Source organism: Camelus ferus, chromosome 9 (genome assembly GCF_009834535.1).
Source record: "Camelus ferus isolate YT-003-E chromosome 9, BCGSAC_Cfer_1.0, whole genome shotgun sequence".
Classification (NCBI taxonomy): domain Eukaryota; kingdom Metazoa; phylum Chordata; class Mammalia; order Artiodactyla; family Camelidae; genus Camelus; species Camelus ferus.
The window spans coordinates 33,292,432-33,316,102 of record NC_045704.1 but is presented as its reverse complement, the minus strand read 5'-3'; the positions used below and the strand labels follow the sequence as shown (position 1 = coordinate 33,316,102).

The 23,671-nt window shown below is 32.3% G+C and overlaps 1 protein-coding gene across 15 annotated transcripts in view; it reads right to left on the bottom strand.

The window, feature by feature from the left end:
- The window catches only part of CHD9 (chromodomain helicase DNA binding protein 9), a 208,659-nt gene that overhangs the window by 89,177 nt on the left and 95,811 nt on the right, over window positions 1-23,671 (bottom strand). For 12 of the 15 annotated variants that reach the window (XM_006185980.2, XM_014560314.2, XM_032486309.1 and 9 more), the window contains exon 3: window positions 2,909-3,240. In XM_006185980.2, the coding sequence (XP_006186042.1) occupies window positions 2,909-3,240 (332 nt within the window). The other 3 variants (XM_032486319.1, XM_032486320.1, XM_032486321.1) reach the window with 2 other exon arrangements.

Below are 23,671 nucleotides of genomic sequence, written 5' to 3'. Positions count from 1 at the left end.
TAGGAACAGAGCCTTAATGGAAACAGAACCTAGGCAGATAGGTGAGAGCTTAGGCTTGAAGGAAGGCACATGGCTCTTGGCCTTGGCTTTTACCTTAAGTAGCTGTATGCTATTCATGTTATCAGAAAATAATGGCTAACATTATTAACAGGTGTTCTATATTCTTTAAACATTACTAAATCATTTCATCTTCAAAAATAACACTACGAGGCAAACACTATCATTATACTCATTCTACATACAAGGAAACTAAAACTTGGAGATGTTAAGTATTTGCCCAGGGTAACACTGCATGTAAGTGACAAAGGGGAATTTGAATAAGTGCAAGTGGCTCCACAGCCAAAGAATTTAAGCACATTACCATGCTGCATGCCCAATCTAACTCACAGAACTGTTGTAAAGGTTAAATAAGACATTATGAAAGTCTCTGAAAAGGATACTCTAGTCCTTGTACCAAAAAAAATTAATCCATGAAAGTGACAGAAATAATGAAAAGGTTTCGAGCATACTAGCAAGCAGAGGCAGTACTGGTTTTCTTCAGATTAGTCTTCCTAGATTACATAAAATTGCATATGTGGGTTAAATAACCACCACTTCTGATTATATATCAACCATAACTTACTATTTACAAATTTAGTTACTTTTGAAATTTGTATTTCACATCGCTCATGGTTAAGTTCCAGCACACATTCTCTTTAATTTTATCTGATATAAACCATCTGATATTAGCAAAGGTCCGATTCTTATAAAACTAATAGAAAAATAAAATTTTTACAAGAAAATGTTTAATACATCATGAAATACTATTAATTAGAATGGTACAACTAAACTATTTAAATAATGGTTCTTCACACAAAAATTTAAAACTTGGCAAATTCAAAATTATTAACGTATATTTAGCTTATAGGGAAGCACAGTATTGAAATACTTCAAGGGACCAATATGGAATTCTAGATTGTCCATGAATTTCATTTTCAACCATGCTTTTTCCTCCAACATGATAATAATCTTTGGTTGTTTGATAAAGATGATCAAGAAACTGTTTCACTCCAAGATCTTAATAATATATAAGCAAGCTTCACTTTCACTTGCCTGCAATTTACAAATTCCTCTATCAAAAAGTCCTATACTCTCAAGAAGTTTTCTATCAGTTATTTAATATCCTGCCACTTAAATATCTTTCCAATACAACTTTCACCTATTTTCTCAAGATGCTACATTTAAAAACAAGTACTAAATTGATCAATGCTGTGTAGTATTACAATAATGTATTATTAATAATTTATCTATTTCTAACAAAAATACAAATATCATAGAATAAGTCTTATACTCTACTCTAATACTTTAGTTTCCTGCCATATTAATCCACATTTTTCAAAAATCTGTGTTGATATATTATAATTTATAATAATTCTATTATAATTTAATTATTTCTAGTTTCCCCTTATATACTGTTTTTTATTGAATCAGATTCACTTCTGGTATCTTCTGCCTCTAGCCATCTCTTCACCCCTCTCCACCAGCCCAAATTTAAACTTATTGTAACTTTTGAGGTTTCTCCACCGATTTCCTCTTATTTTTATGCATTATTTTTAAATATCCTTCCAAAGGGTAACACAACTTTGCCTATCTATATCTCTATGTAAGTTAAACTGGAACACTTTACTAATGGTAACTTTTAATACATTAAAGGATTAAATATAGTGTTTCCTAAATTAAAACTAGACAAAATATTGAAAAAAAAGATACCTTCATACAAAACCTTTACATAAAAGGAGTTGAAATCTAACCTTCAAATTTCACTTTAGCTATCTGCAAATAAAATGTAAAATCAATAACATTAATTATTGCTCTATTATAGCAACAGAGCCTGTGTTATTTAACAGTTTGGACTGAGAGGCATCACGACCTCATGATATAACTCAGTTTGGTGGTTGCAACTAAAATGCTGAGAATTAATTGTTTATAAAATTGTGTTAGTTCTAAATAGTTATATAATGCATCAATAATTTCTTAAGCAAATGAAGATTTTTATAATACGGGAATTTTTTTCTTTACTGTGTACTTTTTTTGTGTGGAAAAAAGAAAACAGATTATCTAAAATTTTATATAAAGCCTTCAAATAACCAAATATTACTGCAAAAAACAATTCTAAACTATGTTGGCCTTAGATTATTTTTATCCTTGTATGCAAAACAGACACATATATAAAACAAATAATAACACTTCTTATATTTTATTTTTTGAAAATGTATTAGGCAATTAGTCAAATAAAAATACCTAGGATTAATGGACCTTCCTAAAACAATTCTTTGTCTTTATAATTCTCTTGGAGCATTAATCCTCACCTGGCCTCTTTATTATATAAAGTAAACCTGAAAGACTGTAAGGGAGTAAGTGTGTAAGAGCGGAGTGCTGCTTATTATTGATTAAAAAGGTCTCAGTTTTCCTGCCATTTCACTTAGTCCAAAGTAGTGGGTTTATGAGAAAATATTGTATTTCATGTTTCCAAACTATAAGATGCCCAATGAAGTACAATTATGAGTAAAAAAGTCTTAAAAGAATTTCAAGGCACTTTTTTTATAAAGAAAGTGAATCTGGAACTAGCACAGCAATATGGGTTTTGTTTTGTTTTCTCTGTTTTATATATAAAATATTTTCCTATTTTAAATTCCTTTTACTAACATTAATGAACAAAAAGGTATGTTAACAGAATAGTAAAATTTAGTAAATTCTGGAATATTACTTAATTCATTCAAAAAGGCAGTAAGATACACATAGTATCTAACAACTTAAAACTCCAAAGTGGGAGTAAACACATCACATGCAAATCAAAAGTTAAAGATTAAACAGATTGCACTTTCACAAAAAATTCAAAGGAATAAGATTTAATTTTTAACCAACTTACCCAATTTTTGTCTTCTCTTTTAACTTAGAACAAGTTTTTGTTTTTTTGCTTTCTTTGTCCTTTGGCTTGGATTTCATCCTTCTACCTTTCTTTTCATCTTTTCCTTCAATTGAAGCACTAGGAAAGTTTTCAGGGCTCATTACTCGTGGAATATTGCGTTCCCCACGCTCCTTTGCTTTTGCTATGGCCTCTGATATTATACGATTAGCCTTTTCTTGCTTGCTTTCTGATTCCGCCTTTTTTCTCTGCTTCTTCTCGGACATGATCCTCACCTGGGTATTCTGCAACTTAGTATATGTCCCAGAACCATCACTCTTCTTGGAAGATGGAGGCTAGAGAAACAAAATAATTTTTATACACTATACCAAAGTACATTTAAACAATTAACTTAAGTAAACAAAAATTTAGAATTAAGCTTCAAGAAGTAAAATACATGAGCAAATATGAGTGCTACAAATAAATTGAAAATTAAAATATTTTGCTGATCTAGAAATTAGTGTAGGTATAAAATAAAAAGCTCAAATTACTATTTTTAAAAATGAAGGGTAAAGAAGGATAATATAGATTCAATGATGTTTTCAAGCATTCTTTATTAGTTGATTCAAATTTTGTCCTATAAATATAGCTAATTCAAATTTAACCATGTAAATATTCTGGGCATCTGAAATAAGTCTTTTCTTTCCTCTTCACTCCAAAACTCTGAAAATTATTAATAAAATTTAAACAGCAACTTCGATTTAAAATGACTACTCCCTATAGTTTATTATGATTTTTAGAAAAATAAAGCCTCTCTGCTTTACAAGATACTGGAACTAGAACCTGAAATCATTTAAATCATTTTAATGTGCAATCTATGCGGCAACATAGCTAGTTAGTAAACAAACATTCCCATACTTAAAATTAGAGAAAGTTTTAGTTTTTCTGTGAAAGAGTTAAATGAAGATCTATTTTTCTCTTTCTATTTCATATTTTGCTCAAGCAATTCTGGAAAAAAACAAGTTTTATAGTTTTACGTTAAAATTATTAATATTTAAGCAATATCACAGGAAGCAGATCAACAGCATTTAAAAAAAATATATCCTCTTCAAACACGCATTCATCCACATATTCTTAGATCACAGTTTTGTTATGTTCTTACCCGTAAACATGCCTCTGACTACAGCAAGGAAAAAAACCACCAGGAATTTCCAAACACATTTTCATGCTGATTCCAGTGTGCTTCACTGGATATCTTTTCTATACCTGCCTCATCAAAGGTTTCATAGCAGTGCTGCAGCACTGGGAAAGGAAGGAGGGTTTAGAATCGCTCACTAAAATGCCACCTTAAGGCCTACAGGCTATAACAAATAACCAAGACTCGAGAAAACAGCAACAAGCTCAAGATGGCGATGCAGTATGACTCCCGCAGCAGCAGCCAGTAATAAGGAAGGTTATTCAATCCCATTAGCCTTTTAGCCCAAAGAACCCCTCCTCCTCCCACTCATTCAGGCTTTCACTTACCCTTCCTCTTGGCCTCTTCACTGAAGACATTTTTGGCGTCAGACAAAGGCTTGCCCTCTGCTTTTTCACCACCCCAGGCAGTGCTCAAGAAAAAAGCATTGAAAGAAGATTCCTAAATGGCCTATTTAGCAAGCTGCAACCAAGAGATGCACAACCCTCCACAAATACACATTGTGATTTATCAACACATTTCTGCCTTGGCAAGTTTATATCCACAGTTCATCCTATTTAGATATGAAAAAAGCTGTAAACCCCTCCAGAAAGCTGAGTTTCCTCAATAGCTGTAAGCAGATAGCCAGATTCCAACAAAGCACAGAAAGAAATGAATGCACAAAGCATCAAAATGCATCAGCATGAATATTAGAGATGTCGTTAAAAATACTGACTCCTTCTGCGGAAGTAGGCCAGCAGATGGTGCTACCAGTTATTATTCCATTAGACTCTGCAATTTAACCCCCAATGGACTGTTCTTCCCTCCATGTAACACATTAACTCTCACTCTACCATTTTCTGTAGTGAAGTTTTAAAAAATATACATGAAAGCCTGATTTTTAAAAATCATCTGAAAATGAAAACTATAGTGATACAGCTTTATGCAGCTATCAATATTAGAAAACAAAGTCCAATGCAGTTTTTACCAGAGAGAAATACTTTTCTCCATGATACTCTAAAATATTTCAAGTACAAATACAGCTGAAGACGAGCAAAGGGTTAAAGAGGTCATGCAAATGAACACATAACAAGTGACTTCTCTTTAAGAATTAGTAACGTCTCTTTACGCTTCTAACAAAAAGCTAACAATGTTATTTTTTAAATAGAGAAATAAAGATATTTTCATTTAAATTCTGAAAAGAAGCTTAAGATTTTGAAATGAATAGATGAGAACTGTCTATAAAGAATAACTAACCATACTTAAATTTTTTCCTTATTTAAACCTGGGTAAATAGATTAATTTATTTTCCTAACGTAAAAAAAACTGTTAAAACATCCCTGCCCTTTACTCCTCACATTCTGTTTCAACTGAACTGTTGAGTTTTGGGGGTAAAATTTTAGTTTTACTCCCCTGTTAAAAAAAAATATGCAGCAAGTCCTCCTGAATTTGATCATTAATACCATTTTTTATGTATAAAATATTTGAGACTATTTTAGTAAACAATGACCTTAAATACCTAAAGTAAAATTTTCACTGCTTCAGAATTCAAGTTTAGCTCTTTTATTAATACCATTTTCTCAATTGGTCTTGGCAAGTCATCTGTTATCTCTATCAAAGAATCTATTTTCAGTTTTTTTCTTTTTGGGTATAAAAGGCCTCCAAACGGAGCAACATTATATGAAGTGTCTTAGAAAATACCAATCTTAACAGCAGGAGAGGAAATTAAAGGCACAGGACCACTAATGAAAGAAAACAATCTTACTGACTGAAGAGGTCATCTATGTAAAAATCACAGTAACCAATAATGAGGGCTTACACTTACTAAGTGATTATTAGGTGACAGGTGTTATTCTAAGCATCCTACATGTAATAATGAATTTAATCTTGAATAATAATAGGGTAATAGTGATAATGGAGAGGAGTAGCAAATGGAAGAGACATTTTTAGAGAATATTGCAAAATGATAGAATAGACCTAAGAAAGCAAACAATTTTTTAATAATTAAAAAAATCATAATATAGCAATAATAATAAGAGCTAACACTTAGTCCTTACTATGTTCCAGGCACTATCCCTAATATGACATTTACAGATGACCCTTGAGCAACATGGGTTTAAACTGTGTGGGTCCACTTATATGCAGATTTTTTTTCAATAATAAATACTAAAATGCTACAAAATCCATAGTTGGTTTCATCCAAGGATGTAGAACCATGGATATGGAGGAATCACATACATGGAGGACCGACTCTTTCACTGAGTCTCTAACTTCTCATCATTCAAAGGTCAACTGTATATTAATTCAACAATATAAAACAACTCTGTGAGATATGTACTACTGTTATCCTCACTTTATAGCTAAGGACACTGAAGCACAGAGAAATAACTTGCCCAAGATCCTACAGCTACTGAATAAGCAAGGATGAATATGCAGAGAGCCTCATTATGGAAACCATGCTCTTAACCACCATGTTATACCATATTTGGTTCAAGTACCACAACTTAACAGAGATTAATTTGAACACAAAAGAAAGTAAATTGACTTTCTCAAAATTACAGAGATACTGGTAATAAAGCAAGAACAAAATTCAGTTTTTTCCAGCGCCCTTTCCAAGATGTAGGAATCAATTAGATATGGATTGGGTATGGCTGAGGAACAGGAAGAGTCAATATCTGCTTTCTAGACTAAGCACTGGTGCAGGAGAAGGTAAAAGAAACAGGAAATCTAGTTGAGAAAGGGTATGTATGTGTGTGTAATAAGTTTAATTCTATTCACACTAAGTTTGAAATGGAAAATTTTAGTAACTGGAAATTTGGGACTGGATCCGCAGAGGTTAGGGCTGGAGTAGAAGATGTGGACGCTCTTGCTGTTTTCTTTCAGTATCCTTAACTCACTGACACTATCCTCAGAACCCAGGATGACTTCCAAAATATCTCACTTCTCTTATAAAACTTTTTAAAAGATCTCATTACTTGACTCAAAATCCCAATTATTTAACAATAAATCTTAATAGGAGACAACAATAGAGAATCTGTGATCAAATATTTCTTTTGTTATTAGCATACAATATTTTTAAACTATATTCCCGTAGAACAGCAACACTGAGGTATTAAGTAACTAAACATTTTTTTTTTAAACGTTTGCTGAGCCCTGCTCTATTTTATTTTATTTTGAGGTGGGGGAGTGGAGGGAGAGGTAATTAGGTTTATTTATTTAATTACTTTTTTAATGGAGGTCCTGGAGATTGAACCTAGGATCTCATGCATGCTAAGCATGAGCTCTACCACTTGAGGTATACCCTCCCCACCTAAACATTTTTGATATAAGTAATTCCCCAATTCACACATAGACACAAACATACAAAAGGGTAGTTAATAGTGACATTTCTCAGTGTTATTTCTCTTTCTCCCCTACATAAGCAGTCAGCAAATCCTGTCAAGTCAACTTAATTGTGTTTCGTTTTCCCCCTCTCAGTCCCAATAGCTCCTGCTGTATTAATTTCCCACTTGTTATGGAGTATATAGGAAAATATCCTTCCTTATCTGTAATAAATATATATCAAGTCTTTGGGGGTGATGGAACATCAGGTTTGCAATCTACTCTCCAATTCTTCACCAAGTAAAAGTATTTCTTTGTATTTCACTTGTGATTTCTCTGTAGGTTTATCACAGCTTTAAAGTGTAAGTTATTTAAAATGTTAAAATAGGGGGGAGGGTATAGCTCAGTGGTAGATTGCATGCCTAGCATGCATGAGGTCCCGGGTTTAAGCCCAGTACCTCCATTAAATAAATAGATGAATAAACTTAATCACCTCCTCTCCCTAAAAAGATTAAATAAATAAAAATTTTAAAATAAAACGAAATGTTAAAATAAAAGCAAAAGGCTTGCTCCCCAAGAACCTGTATGCTAAATGAGGAAAAAAATACATAAAAGAAAGAAGGCACATATATTAATAACATACCCAAATATTAATAACATATCCAAATATTTATAAGAAAAACAAATCATAGTAAAATATAAAGGTGATATCAGATGTGATATATCAATTATTTTGATAGTAACTGGAGGAATATATGGGAGACCCTAGATGTCACATTTCAATATTGGAGAAACTCAAGGATTTATAGTATGAGTGTTTTTCAAACCATAGGTCATGACCTAATTGCAAGCCATGATATTTATTTAGTAGGTACAGACTAGCACTAAAAAAATGTAATAGAACAGAATGAAAAATAATGGTGTCTAACCTTTATGAATGCTACCTCTTACAAAATTAGAAAGTTTTAATAACTATATATATATAATTAATATATATACTTTTATATATATATATTAAAGTTTTACTTTACACATTTTAAAAACAGTATGAAGGAATAAAAGGTCTCACAATAAAACATATAATTCCTTAGTAATAATGAAACACAGAACAAGGAATTCTCAACAACATAGATAAAACTATGTATCAGCTAAAAATCTTCCACCTTTTCTCAGGAGAGAGGACTCTCAGGCTTCAGACCTGGAGGACTAGGTGAATGGAGCTTTGAATGGAAGAGAATATAAAACAGAATTAGAGATAGCAAGCCTAAAGCAAGAATGAGTTTTACTGCCTAGAGAGAAAATGCAAAATAACAGAAGAGGAGCAATAGTGAAAACCCAAAACACCAAGTTTTTTTATAAAGAGCTAGCAGATGAAGAGGAGTTAAAGAAGGAAAATAAAAAGTAAAAAATACAAGAATGGGAGGATGCGTATCAGGAAAGAATGCTGTCATGGAAGCCAGGAAGAAAGAGTTAAAAAAGCTCTGCTGTCAAAAGGAAGGAAACTAAGTTATCTGAGAATAATTTGATATTGTAAAGCTAACTTAGAAGGCATTCTAGTTCTTTACGTTGTTTACAGTAAGCCAGTGTGCTAGTTTTTAATATCTTTTTTTAAAGGAAGAGTCATATAATTATTTACTTAAATATTTATATTAAACCAAGCTCTAAAAACAAATTTGCAGTTAATTTTAGTAATATGTATCAAACATTAGTGTGCTGACTTCTTTTACATTTATTACATATAACATTTTGCCACAGGTACCAAAAAAGACTAGTTTTTAAAGAGAAAAGGTGGGGGAGGGAATACAGTTCAGTGGTAAAGTGTTCACTTAGCACGCACAAGGTCCTGGGTTCAATGTCCAATACCTGCATTAATAAATAAATAAATAAACCTAATTACCCTTCCCCCCAAATAAAATAAAATGGCCTCAATAAAGCAGCAAAAAACACTAATGAAAAAAAATAAATTTGTGTTTCTAAAAAAATAAGAGAGAGAAAAGATGGGGGCAGGGGGAAGTGATCCAGGAATAAATGATTATCTGTCAAAATCTTCTGAGTTAATTTGTTTTCAGTTTTTGATGGATATGAAGCAATTATTTTATTTTGCTTTCTTCATATCTGTGAACCCTCATGTTAAATTTGTTTGTTTGTTTTTGAGGGGGTAGGTAATTAGGTTTATTATTTTTTTAATGGAAGTACTGGGGATTGAATCCAGGACATCATGCACTCTACCACTGAGCTATATACCCTCCCCTATCCCATGTTAAATTTAAATCCACAAATTAAAAGGCTTATTTTCATCTTGTGACTTGTAGTAGTATCCAATTTTCTACTTTTCGCTAACCATGACATTCCTTTATTTAGTGTCGTAAATCCTAAATTTTACATTGATAAGGTACTACTATTAAAAGTATTCCCTTTATTTTAATCATCCACATAGCAGTTCAGGCAAATAGTAGATATTCATTAAAGTTGTTTTTTAAAAATAAAAATTTATTATATGACTTATAGGAAATACAGAAAGAGAAAAACATGTTAGAGCATACCATGGGAATGTAATCAGCAAAACCAGAATGTAGTAAACAAATGACTCAGTTTCTTCAGCAAAGAAATGATAAGAAAACAAAGAAGGAGAACCACAAAGATCAAAAGAGACTTAAGACTAAATGGAATGCCAAAATAAAAAAAAAAAAAAGAAAGAAAGAAAGAAAAAAGAAAAGAAAGACACTTAAAATACTTATCAACTGAATGCAATGTGTGGCTTTTGTTTTGATATAAATCTGAAAAAGTCAACTAAAACTGTTTATTAAACTACTAGGGAACTTCAGTTTTGATTGGGTATTTGATTATAAAGGAATTAGTTATTTTTAGGTATGAAACCGATTTTGCAGTTGTGTTATAAAGGCAAAAATCTTTGTCATTTTAAAAATTTTATCTTGGGGGGAGGCAACTGGGCTTTTATTTATTTATTTATTTTTGATGGAGATTCTGGGGACTGAAACCAGGACCTTAGGCTTGCTAAGCACACACTCTACCACTGAGCTATACCACACTCCTCAAAATCCTTGTCTTTTAGAGATATAAACTGAAATATTTACAGATGAAGTAATATGATTGAGATATATTTCAAAATAATCCCTAGAGGGGGTGGTATGTTAGTCAGAAGGTCTTACAAATGAAACATTGCCTATAAATTGATGGCTACTGTAGCTGGGTGATGGACACTCTACTTCGGTATGCACTTGAAACGTTATGTAATAAAGAAATTTAAACAGCTATATTCTGGGAATAACAAGTAGTTTGGCATGACAAGAAAACTAGATGCATGTGGAAGAATGATAATAAATGAAGACAGAAAAATAATGGGTTAGATTTTCACAAGTGTTATTAAGTTATACTAAAATATACCTCACTTACTGACAACATTAAGTATATTGAATTCATCAGTCCATAAATTACCAATGACATTAAAAGCTATTCTCAGCATAATGTGATTAAAGTAAAGGACTTTGGAGTCAGCCAGCCTTTGTTCCCAGTTTCATCATTTTCTTGGGCCTCAGCTTCCTCACCTGTAAAATGGAGATAATAACAGTGTCCACCTTCTATGACTGTTGTGTGCCTAACAGATAATGCTTGTAAACTGCTTAGTATGGTGCCTAGCACACAAATACTCAGAAATGTTAGGTATTATTGTTATTGCTATAATATGATATTGTGCCCACCTCAGTGCATTATCATATCAGGGGGTACAGTGATGTCAGTCTGTCCTATAACTGGTGATGTTAACTTTGATCCCCTGGGTAAAGTAGTGTCTGCTATGACTCTTCTACTGTAAATTTCTCCTTTTATAATCAATAAGTATCTTATCAGACTATGCAAATAGCTTGCTTATATATATTTGCCTAGTAATTTTAGCATGTATTGATGTTTCCTGCTGCAATAATTATTATTGTGGTTATTTGTCTGATGGAAACTTTTCATTTCCATCATTCCTATCACATTTTCAATTGGAATTCTACTATAAACAAAAGCTGTCTCTTCTCCTTATTTATTCATTCATTCATTTATTCATTCAATTATTTATATTGGTATAGACTCATGACTATTTATTTTATTCTATGAGTTATAATCTGATATTATGATTATTTTTATTGTTCAAATTGTCCCAGCTTTGGCCATTTAAAGCTCCTTCAAGTTGGTTCCTGAGTCCTCTTTACCACCATCATATTTTGAATACTTCCTTTCTGGGACTGTAAGATATTCCAGGCTTAAGGCAAGAAGAGTTTAATGAAATGGTTGAGGTGGAAGCCATACAAGAGTAGATTAAAAGTATATAAGAAGAAACGAAGTAGATTCAGTGAGCATCAAAGACTTTTCTTAAATAAATAAAGGGAAACTGGCAGGCTACAGTGGAATTGGAAACTTGACTATGTCTACTGGCTACAGAAGTCAGTAGCCTTCTTGAATATATGAGAAGGAGAAAGAAAAACTAGAGTGAGTTTTGTCAGGAGCAGAAAATTTAAAGCACTTTCCATACAATAATTCAAAATTAATCAAAACACTAATAAAAATTAAAATATTTTATATAAATATCACTTTCATAAATAATATGAAAATTAATTTTCAGAATTCTGAAGTAATTTCTAAAAAACTATTTGAACACTCAAGCAATTATTAATATAAATAAAAATGATGGTAACAGGAGGCTACTATGAATACATTTGCAATAAGGAAAAATGTTAAAATAAGGTATTTAAACCTGATTTACAGTTTTAGGCAGAAGAAAATCACATGTTTAACAGTAGCTATATATAAAAAGTCGAAAGTATTTTAGAAATTAGAAAGTATAGTTAATTTCATCATATTAAATTTCATCTTGAAGAATGCAAAGGGTAATGAGAAAAACTACAACTCTGGATGTAACTTTGACCACAAGAAAAATATCATTTGTGGAAGCAGAAGTGATGGGAACCACAAGAAAAAACTAAACATGACCTTTTGGTGTCCATGACAGGTCTAGGCATAGTAGTTGTTATGTCACAACTGTAGGCCTTTTGATGTTAAAAGAAAAAAGTATCATTATATGGCCTGAAACTTACAAGAGAATAGATCAGTAAAGTTAGGAAACATAGTTCAGCAAGTCAGGACTCAAAAATGAAATCCCAACAACTCAAAAAAAAAAAAATGATTATAACAACAACAAATGTAGTGTATCTAAAAATATTGGTTGTAGCCTTACAGATTTCAATGGATGGCCAAAAAGTAGGCCACAAAAGATAGAATTAAGAAGAATATGAGAGGCACTGACCTGTAAGAATACTGCTGGGGAGTCCACAAAGACTTTAGGTTTGATAAGTGACAAAAGGCAATTAAAAATGCTCCATTGGCTGTTTTGAACAAGAGGGTTAGGATCTTGGGGGCACCGTGTGTGAGGGTGAGAAGGATAAGAAAGGAGAACTAGGGAATGAGGAGGGGATAGATGATAGAGAACATAACTCCTCAAGTATTATTATATTTCTACACTAAGTTCCAAAGAGAATAATATTTAGACAAGAAAGGATATAACTCCAATGTTGGGTCTGAACCTAGGGGAAATCATGCTATATTTCATTTAAGAACAGGAAGAAGCAAACCTGTGTATATCAGCTGAGCTCTTCCAAAATTTGTCCAACAGAATCTACTTCCTCAACCTGTACTAATCTCCTATAAATGAGTATTTTCAGTTTAAATTTGTGAACTGGTGACATCTGGTTAATCTTCTGGGTTCCTACTGGCCTTTCACTTCAGCTTAAAATCTCTTCTGCAACTCTACCATTAGTTTGTGTTTTTTTTTTTAAATTAAAGTAGTTACAATGTGTCAATTTCTGGTGTACAGCACAATGTCCCAGTCATGCATATACACGCATATATTTGTTTTCGTACTCTTCTACATTAATGGTTACTACAAGATATTGAATATAGTTCCCTGTGCTATACAGAAGAAATCTGTTTTTTTTTTAAATCTTTTTTTATATATAGTGGCTAACATAGGGGGGAGGGTATCGCTCAGTGGTAGAGTGCATGCTTAGCATGTACAAGGTCCTGGGTTTAATTCCCAGTACCTCCATTAAAAGTTTAAAAAAAAATTAAAATAAATAAATAAACTTAATTACCCCCCCAAACGAAAGAAATCTTTATTTAAAAATTTTAAAAAAGGAAATATATAGTGGCTAACATTTGCAAATCTCAAACTCCCAAATTTATCCCTTCTCTCCCTCTTTTCCCTGTTAACTATTAATTCTTAATTAACATCTCCCTTAGATCATACTCAAAAATGCTGATTAAAAAAAAAACTTATGAGGCTGAATCTATAAATGGGCATGCTCACTTGCTTGCTTGCATGTCCACCCCCCCCACACACACATACTCACACACACACACATACTCACACACACACACATACAACTGAAGTAGAAAATAAATGGTACATGCCTTAATAGCAGCTCGTGTAAAAAATACCAGGGAATTTTAGCTCACTATAAACTAAATGAGTGTATGATATAATAAGCTTGCCAAAAGCTTCGACTGCACAAACAGAAATGTGGTATAATGAACAGGGGAGGTGATAATTACAGTATACTCTAGTCTCACCAAGAGAAATGTATTTTGTTTTGGGTTTAAGAGGAACACAAACTAGATCACTCATTCAAGATGTTATTTGAGTACATACTACCTGCCAGACATACTGTTGTAAGTACTGGGAATAGTAAACCAGACAAAGTTCCTGCTCTAATGTAGCTAACATTTTAAAGAAGATAAGCAAATAGAAAAAAAATAAAATAAAATAGAAACATCAGGTAAGGGTAAGGGCTATACAAAGAATGAAAATAAGATGATATGAATAAAAGTGATAGGGTAACTATTTTAGAATGGACTCAAGGGAAGTTTAACTGAGGAGGCCATTTGTACTGACATCTAAATGAAAAGAAAGAACTAGCAGTGCAAAAATCTGAGGAAAGATGAACAAAATTATCCCAAGCAGGTTTAAGAAATTAGCTACAAAGCAAAAGAATCAGCCAACTGGTTTCTATATCTTAATAAGAAGTTTCCCTATTGGATAACATTTGTACTAACTATACTATACTTCCCAGTCTGTACATCTGGAGACCACCCCATGGAAGTACACCTCAATTCCTCTTCAGGTCTTATTTGTTCAGGTCCTACAGTTTTAAGCTGGTTCCTTCTAGCAATGAGCCATCATTATTCTTGATGGTCTGATTATCTAAATCAGTGTCCATGAACTATGAACTGAAATCTCATTATGAGTCATCAATTCAGTGGATAGCCATTAACATTCTTTATAAATAAAGCAGAACAGTGTTTTGAGAAATACTGGTTACATCTTAATATACACACCTCTATATACACATGTTCATAAACATTCAAAAGCTATGCTGAGTCCTAGTCAGTATTTTTGAAAAACACTGTTCTAAGAGATTAATGAATACTTCATTTCATGTCATGGGAGAGTTCAACCCAGACTTTTACTTAAGGGTAGGGGGTTTTGAGTCACCTGGTATTAGTCAACCTGGAGGATGGAATTGACCACATTGGGCAAACAATTAATCAGTAAGTTATATCTAATGGAGCTCCAATAAAAACTCTGACACTGAAGCTCGGATGAGCTTCCCTGACTGACAATACACCACAGATATTGTCACGTATCGATCCTGAGACCTGACTCTATGGGGAGAGCTTTGTGTTTGAAACCCTCCAAGACTGCCCTATGCATCCTTCCCTTTGGCTAATTTTAACCTTAACCTCCCCTGTAATAAACTGTAGCCACAAGTATAACAGTTTTCAGTGAGTTCTTAAAGCACTGCTAGCCTATTCCTGAAACCAAGGGTAGTTGTGGGAATCTCCAGAATTTGCAGTTGCTGTCAGAAGTGAGAGCAGTCTTGGGACTGTGTTAACTTTGCAGTTTGGCTAACTTGGAGTAATACTCTTCAATGATAAGAAAAGTTTGATAAGAAAATAAAGAGATCTTGGTCTGATAACTAACTTTGAACGCTGGCAAACTGAGAAGACTTTTAACTTTTTGTAAGATGTATAAAATTAATTGTGGTAATGATTCCATTCTACCAAAGGCCTACTGATAGGAAATCTGGACTGAGAAAACTGCTTCCTTAAATACTCCTATACAAAAGCCTTTCAAAAAAAAATCCGTACACAGGAGAACATCCATATGACAAAAAAAAACTGGATAAAGAATACACTGGATCTCTCTGTACTATTTTTTACAACTGCATACAAATCTACACTTTATCTCAAAATAAAAAGTTTAATTAAAGAAAGAGAGCTTAGGCCTTTCCTGAGCTCAGATGTATTCTCCTTCTGGCCTTGAAGGAACAAGTTGCTATGAATTCTACAGCTGCAAGGAAATGAATTCTGGCCAACAATCCCATGAGCACAGATGAGGACCGTGAGCCTCAGATGAGATCACAGCCCCAATGGACTCGTTGGTTGTAGTCTTGTGAGACCTTGAGCAGAGAAGCCAGCTAAGCAGTGCCCAAACACTTGACCCAAGGAAACTGCGAGATTATAAATGGGTGCTGTTTTAAGCTACTAAATATGTGGTTACTTTGTCACTACATTCACATACTCTATAATTGAACAATTTCACCCTTGGGTACTCAACATAAATTCATACAAAGTTCAATAACAGGCAAAACTACTCTATGAAGCTATACATCAGAATGGTGAGTATCCTTAGGGTGAGGCAAGCATTGACTAGGAGGAGGCCTGAGGAGATTTCTAGGACTGTGAAAACATTATATTTCTTGATCTGGATATTGGCTAAGTAGATGATGTTTACTCTCTGAAAATTTACCAAACTGTTCATTATAACTTTTGCACTTTTCTGTGTGTTATATGTCAACAATGTCAACAAAATTTACATTAAAAGATTGTAACTCTCAAACTGAAGATTATTTAATATTATCATTAACCTGAGTAAAGAACAATCCATCAATCAAGATATTTAAGAAAAGACTATCTGTTTTAATGCAATGACACTAAAAACAATTATTTTTCTTTATTATATTAGCATATTTCACATTTTTCATCCAGAAAGAAAGCAATAAAAGGGAAATATAGTATTACATATTTCCTCTAATACCAGGAGAAATCTATAAAATGCTCAAAGACATCTGAGAGTTACTTCAACCAATGTTATTAGTGGTGTGGGAAGGTAGGAGCTGAAGGAAAGGAAGTTTTTTAAAACACACAATCAAAATGTGAAGGATACAAAACTGAAATAGACAGTTTAGGTCTGTACTCATTTTAGGTTGATGTTTCTGAAAAACATGATCATCTCTCTCTTCAGTTATATCTCCAATTTTCAAATACCTGTTTTACTTTATATTCCAGCAATACTGAACTACTTTCAGTTTTTTAAAAAAAACAAATTATACCAATAATTTTGAATTTAGTGTTCTAGTTGTTCAGAGTGTCCTTTCTCCAAAAGGTATCTGAGCAAAAGCCTATTCAAAACTCACTGTAGATATCACTTCCTTTTTACAACATGTAATTTTACTGCTATATTCACCATAACATATTGTAGTTATTTACAAGTCAAGGTCATATTCAATCTGCATCTCTAAAACTTAGCCAGTGTTTGGTACAGTTGCAACATCTATGCAATGAGGATAATCACAGTATCTAACCTAAGAAGACTGCTGTGAATTTGAATGAGACAGTTCTAAAAATCTTAGAACAGTATTTGACATACAATAAGCACTCAGTAAATGTTAGTATTAACTATTATGATAAAGATTAACTTTCTGATATAAAGAAGTGTCAAAACTCTGTAATACAAAAGCAAATATTTCAATTTTAAAAATGGGCCAAATTTTTGGCAGACACTTTGCCAAACAATGATAAATGGATGGCAAATCAACACACAAAAAAGATGCTCATCACATTGTTATATATCAGGGAAATGCAAATTCAAACCACATGAGATACCACCTTATGTCTATTTGAATGGTTAAAAAAAAAGTAACAATACTAAGTGCTGGAGAGGAAGAAAGAGAGCAATCGAAACTCATACACTCCTGGTGGAAATGCAAAGGTACTGCCACTTTGGAAAACAGGTGGTAGTTTTTCATAAAGTTAAACATGCATTTAATGTATGACCCCTGGCAATTCCACTCTGATATATTTATGAAAGAGAAATGAAAATATATGGTAACACAAAAAACTGTAAACAAATGTTCACAAAGGCTTTACTCATAAATGTCAAAGCCTGCTAACAACCCAAACGTCCTTTAACTGATAAATTCATACACAATCTTTGGTTCATTCATTTGATGGTATACTACTCAGTAACATGGAAGAACATACTACTGATATATACAACAAAAAATGCATTATGCTAAGTGGAAGAAGCCAGACTAATAAAGCAACATGATATATGATTCTATTTATACAATATTTTCAAAAATGTAAAACTATAAGGAAAGAAAATGAAACAATGGTTACCAGGATCTAGGGTTGAGGGAAAGGCTGACTACAAAGAAGCATCATAGAATGTTTTGGGGGTTACTGCAAAACTATTTATCTTGATTGTAGTGTAATTACACAATGTGCATGTTTGTCAAAACCCACAGAACTGTACACTAAAAAAGGTGAATTTTACTAGATATAAATTATATCTCAATAAACTTGCATTTTAAAAAAGATTAATGTTCTTTTGGCTCCAATTCCCATATTAAGAAACTAATACCACCAGATTTTAAATCTAAGTTAATGTCATGATTCCTTTTCCTTAATCCCAGTACCTGTCCTTGAAGCCTTGTCCTATGACTGTTAACTAAGTCTCTACATAGTGCCTATTCCTAGATTTCTGTATTCTCTTTTCTCACTCATCTGCTTTCAGGAGTCCTATATTATATGTGGCTGGACCTCATTAATACAACAGAACTAATTAGACATCTTCTATAAACGATTTGTGTCTTATAACTCCTATCCCATCCTTCCTCCCCTGTCCAAATATAATACTACATAAACACACACACATAACTCTTTGCCAGGTAGGTCTTAGCAACATTAGAGTCACTGATCTCTTTCATGTCTGGTTGTGCAAAAGACTTCAACAGATTCTTCACAAAAGAAGATACGCATTTTTGGAAAACAAGCCCATGAAAAGATGCGGAGTGTCATTATCCACCAGGAAAATACAAATTAAAACTATAATGGGATACAATATGCACCCAATCAAGTGGCTAAAATTTAAAAAACTGACGATACCAAAAACTGAAGAGGAGTGAGCACCTGGACCTCGTACACTGCAGGTGGGAATGTAAAATGGTACAAATCCACTTTTGAAAACAGTTCAGTATTTTTTAATGAAGTTAAACACACATTCAACTCAGCAACCTCATTACCTTTATATTTATCCCCTCAAAATGAAAACACATGTATACAAAAAACTGAATTCAAATGTTCACAGAAACCTTATTCATAATAGCCAAAAATGAGAAACAACCCAAATGTCTATCAATAGGTAAATGGACTAATTGTGGTACATTCATAAAGTGGAATGCCAGTCATCCATAAAAAGGAACAAACTACTGACTCACACTACATAACTGAATAACATATGCACTGTGCTGAGTAAAAGAAGCCTGACTCAAAAATATACCTAATGTATAATTTTATTTATATGACAGTTTCGAAAAACAAAACAAAATATAAGGGCACAAATCAGTGGTTGCCAGCAGCTGGTGGTTGAGGGAGGGGTTGCTACAAAAGAGGATGAGGGAATTTTGGAGGGATATGGAATCATTCTGCATCTTGATCAGTGGTGGTACTCACATATACTTGTCAGAACTGCAGTAAAAACAGTGTTTGTTGTTTTTTTTTTTTTACTATTTTAAATTATATCTAAAAAACAAAACTACTAATACATTAAATAACATGGATAAATTCCAAAAATACTATGCAGTGTGAAAAGAGCCTGACACAAAAGAATATATACCATATGATTCCATTTATATGTAATCTAAGACAAACAAAACTAATTTGATAGTGACAGCAGATCAGTGACTGCTTGGGGCCAAGGATGAGAGAATGACTGCCTGCATGGAAGGAAAAGGAAACTTTGGGGGATATGGAAACATTCTATGCCTTGATTGTGGTAATGACTATACAGGTGCATACACTGTCAAAAACCATCAGATTACACTCAAAATGGATATATTTTATCATATGTAAATTATGCCTGAATAAAGTCAATTTTAAAATGTACTTACCAACTAATCACAAATGTAACAGGATTAATTTTACCCTGAATTATGTATTTAACAATTCTTCTTCTTTAATTAGTTTTAATTACTTCACTACAAATGCAAATTAGATTATATTATCCTAATTTCTGTAATTTATGCTAGTCTATTGGCTAGTAGTAGATACCCAATTTAGAAAATACTTGCTAAGAACATATTACATACAGGTAATATGTTCAACAATAGACTATGGAGAACAAGTAAGAAATATGAGATTAAATGCTGTCTACAAATAAAGTTGATATCCTTATTGCAGAAATTATATAGCTATATCTATATCACATTTCACATATAAAAAAGGAAGAAAACAATAATCACATGTTTGAGGGAACAGCTAAACCAATATGGACTACAGAGGAAAAGGAAGCTTGATCTGTGTTGCCTAAGAATAAGTTAATTTCTACAATGAAAAGATAATGAGAAGATATTCAAAGGAGTGAGCTAAGAGTGAGCAAAAGCATAACAACTGAAGTAAGATTTGCAGACTGGCATTTCACAAGCTATAGTCCAAGAAATTGTGAAATATTAAAACATTCATATTCATATAAGGTTCTGAGATGCTGCCTGTGTTTTACCCTCCTTGGAACATTACGATAAAGTATAATTTATTAAAAGCTCACTCTGAGAAGTCCATAGAGAATAGTAGTAAATGACTTTGAATGGACTGGATAGGGCAAAACTAAGAAAAGCCTTTGATTCTTAGTGTAGATGACAATAACTCTTGTATCTTTTAAAAACCTTTCTTTTTTAAGGACAAAATGTTTTTAAGAGTTGAGAAAGAAATTAGGTTTGTCCCCACCCATCTCCATACTACCACACCCCCTTAGGATAGAAAGCCATAAACTGCTATATAATCTTTGTCAGCAATAGAGGGATTTAATCAGCAATTTATCCTTCTATATTGGAAGGAAGCCGTAAGAAAGAGCTTGGGGACCAACGTGTACCAGAAATTTGTTGGCTCTATTCTAATTGTGTGTGTGTGAGCGTGCATGCATGCACGCTCACACATGTAGGGAGGACATATAAACCACAGTTCAATATGGCACTTTGAGAAGTATTTTAAATAAGAGGGTAAGGGAATGAAAAATTTAATATTAAAGTATATATCCCTGTAATACAAATACAAAAATAAAAATACTTAACTGAATATAGGTCACAATATACCATCAATATTAATTTTCAATCATTTTATCAATCCTAAGTATTTAAATTAAAATGAATTTATACTTATACCTCTCCTATCCATCATCCTATAAGACATGGAATAAACTGCAGTGACTACAAATGCACTATATTCTGACAAAGGATGTAAAAATATTTTACAAATTGTTCAGTTTAATGCAATCATCCAAGATGACATACTGAAACCCAAAAAAGCAAACACTGGTATAAATAGCGAATTAAACTACAGACCAATATTCCTTATCAATATAAACAAAAATATCCTCAACTATATATATATATATATATATATATATATATAGTTAAAGTTATAGTTATAGTTATATATAAATATAAAATATATAAAACATTTATATATTTAAAATATAAATTTATCCTATCAGTGCAAGGTTAATTTAATATCTGAAAACCAATCAATTAATGTAACATGATATATCAACAAAACAAAGAATTAAAACCACATGGTCATATTAACTGACACAGAAAAGCATCTGACAAAGATCAACATCTTATGATAAAAATCATTCAACAAACTTGGAGTAGAACAGAAAGTCCACCCCTAATAATGGGCATCTACAAAAAAACCTGCAGCCCATACCAGGCTTAATGATAAAAGACTGAATGCTTTCCCTAAGATCAGGAACAAGAGAAGGATGCCACTTGTATTCAACATTGTACTAGAGATGCTAGCCAGGGCAATTGGGGAGGGGAGGAGGGAAGCATACAGATTGGAAGGCAAGAAGCAAAACTACATTTATAAGCAGAATATATATACATGACATGATTATAATTTTTAAATCCTAAGAAAACATTTGTAAATGGTACCTGATAAGGAATTTATAGCTACAATAAAGAATTCCTACAACTCAATGATAAAATGACTAAATAACCAAGTTTGAAAATTGGCAAAAGATCTGAATAAGCATTTCTCCATAAGAAGATACGTAAACGGCCAATAAGCCCATACAAGATGTTCAACATCTTTAGCCATCAGGGAAATGCAGATCACAACCACAATGAGGTAGCACTTCACACCTAGCAGAATGACTATAACCAAAGTCAGATAAGATCAAGTGTTGACAAGTATGGAGAAATCTGATCCCTCATACACTGCTTGTGGAAATGTAAAATGGTGCAGCTGCAATGGAAAACAATCTGAAAGTTACTCAAAAGGCTAAACACAGAATTATGACCCAGCAATTTCACTCCCAGGTATATACCCAAGAGAAATGGAATCTTGTACATGAATGTTTGTAGTATTTATTCAAAATTCCCAAAAAGTAAAAACTTAAATATCCATCACTTAATGAATCGGTAAATAAAATGTAGCACAGCCATACAACGTAATATTGGCAGCAACAGCAAAAAAAAAAAAAAAAAAAAAAAAAAAAAAAAATGAAGTACCAATACATGCTATAACACAGATGGACTTTGAAAACATTATGATAAATTTTAAAAGCCCAGAACAAAGGACCACATATTGTATGATTCCATTTATCTGAAATGTCCAGACTCCATAGCAGATTGGTGGATGCCTAGGGCTTGTAGTGGTAGGAAGAAATAAGAAGCACCATTAATGGGTATGGGGTTTCTCTTGGGAGTGATGAACATGTTCTAAAATTGACTGTACTAGTTTGACAATTCTGTGAACTTACTAAAAATTACTGACTTGCATATCTAAGTGGGTAGACTATACAATATGTAATTATATTTCAATACAGCTTTTTTTTTTAAATAATGAATTCTATGGAAGTAAAACAACTTTATTCCAAGTGCTTTCTTGAGTATTACAAAGTTTCACTGAATTTACATTGTGACTCACACAAAATATTGTTATGGTCATTTAAATAGCCATTTTTCTTTTTCCTAGTATATTCCTTTACTTAATTAATCACTTAAATATGAAACAATTCCCCTGTTAATTAAAAGAAACTTTCACCCATAGGGCCTTTCCACATAAACTATCTAAAATTAAAAGTTTTAACTTACCAAGTATATGGTAAAATTAAGTAGACTGAACAAAACACTGACATTAATTTCTTCTGCATAAATACACCATTATGTATTTTCTAAGTTTGCCAAAATAGTAACCAGGAGCTTACAATACTGATTTAGTAAACTATATATCACATTCCTGAAAGTTTATAATATATTTAACATTTAAAATATTCATTTCTACTTTTCTCATCTTTTCAACCTTTAAAAATAGTCTTTTTTATTTTTCCTCTCATATCTGGACATCTCAAGATGAGCATCATTGTGATATTTACTAATAATTATATGGTTATTGAAACAGGTATCTCTAATGGGTATGAGAACTACAATTTAAGTTTCTACTTTAGAATTTTAATTTTTTGCTGAAAGTAGAGATAAATAAATTGTACTTATGTTAAAACTTTTTAGAAACAGTAATTATTGTCATGCAGTAATTCATATGATATACTTAAGCAAAAACTGGAATGATTATATGAAACTTAGTTACAGGAATGAGCAGACCAATGTTATTACTAGAAAAGATTAAAACTAAAATAATACATGTCTTTTTTTACCATTTACTATGTAAACTAAGTTTTTTAATAGTAGCTCAGATATACTTTTGAGTGTTAAATTGGGTTTAATGTCAGCAAGACAAAATGCTTCCTTAAAATTTTTTCTTACATGTTTTAAAACAAGCTTAATATCTCAGTGTGATACTGGATGAGTTAACATCTCAAGCACTATTTAATTCCTTTAGTTGATAGTAATAATCCTGAAAAAGTTGTTGAGGACTGGTGTCTCTAGTTAAAA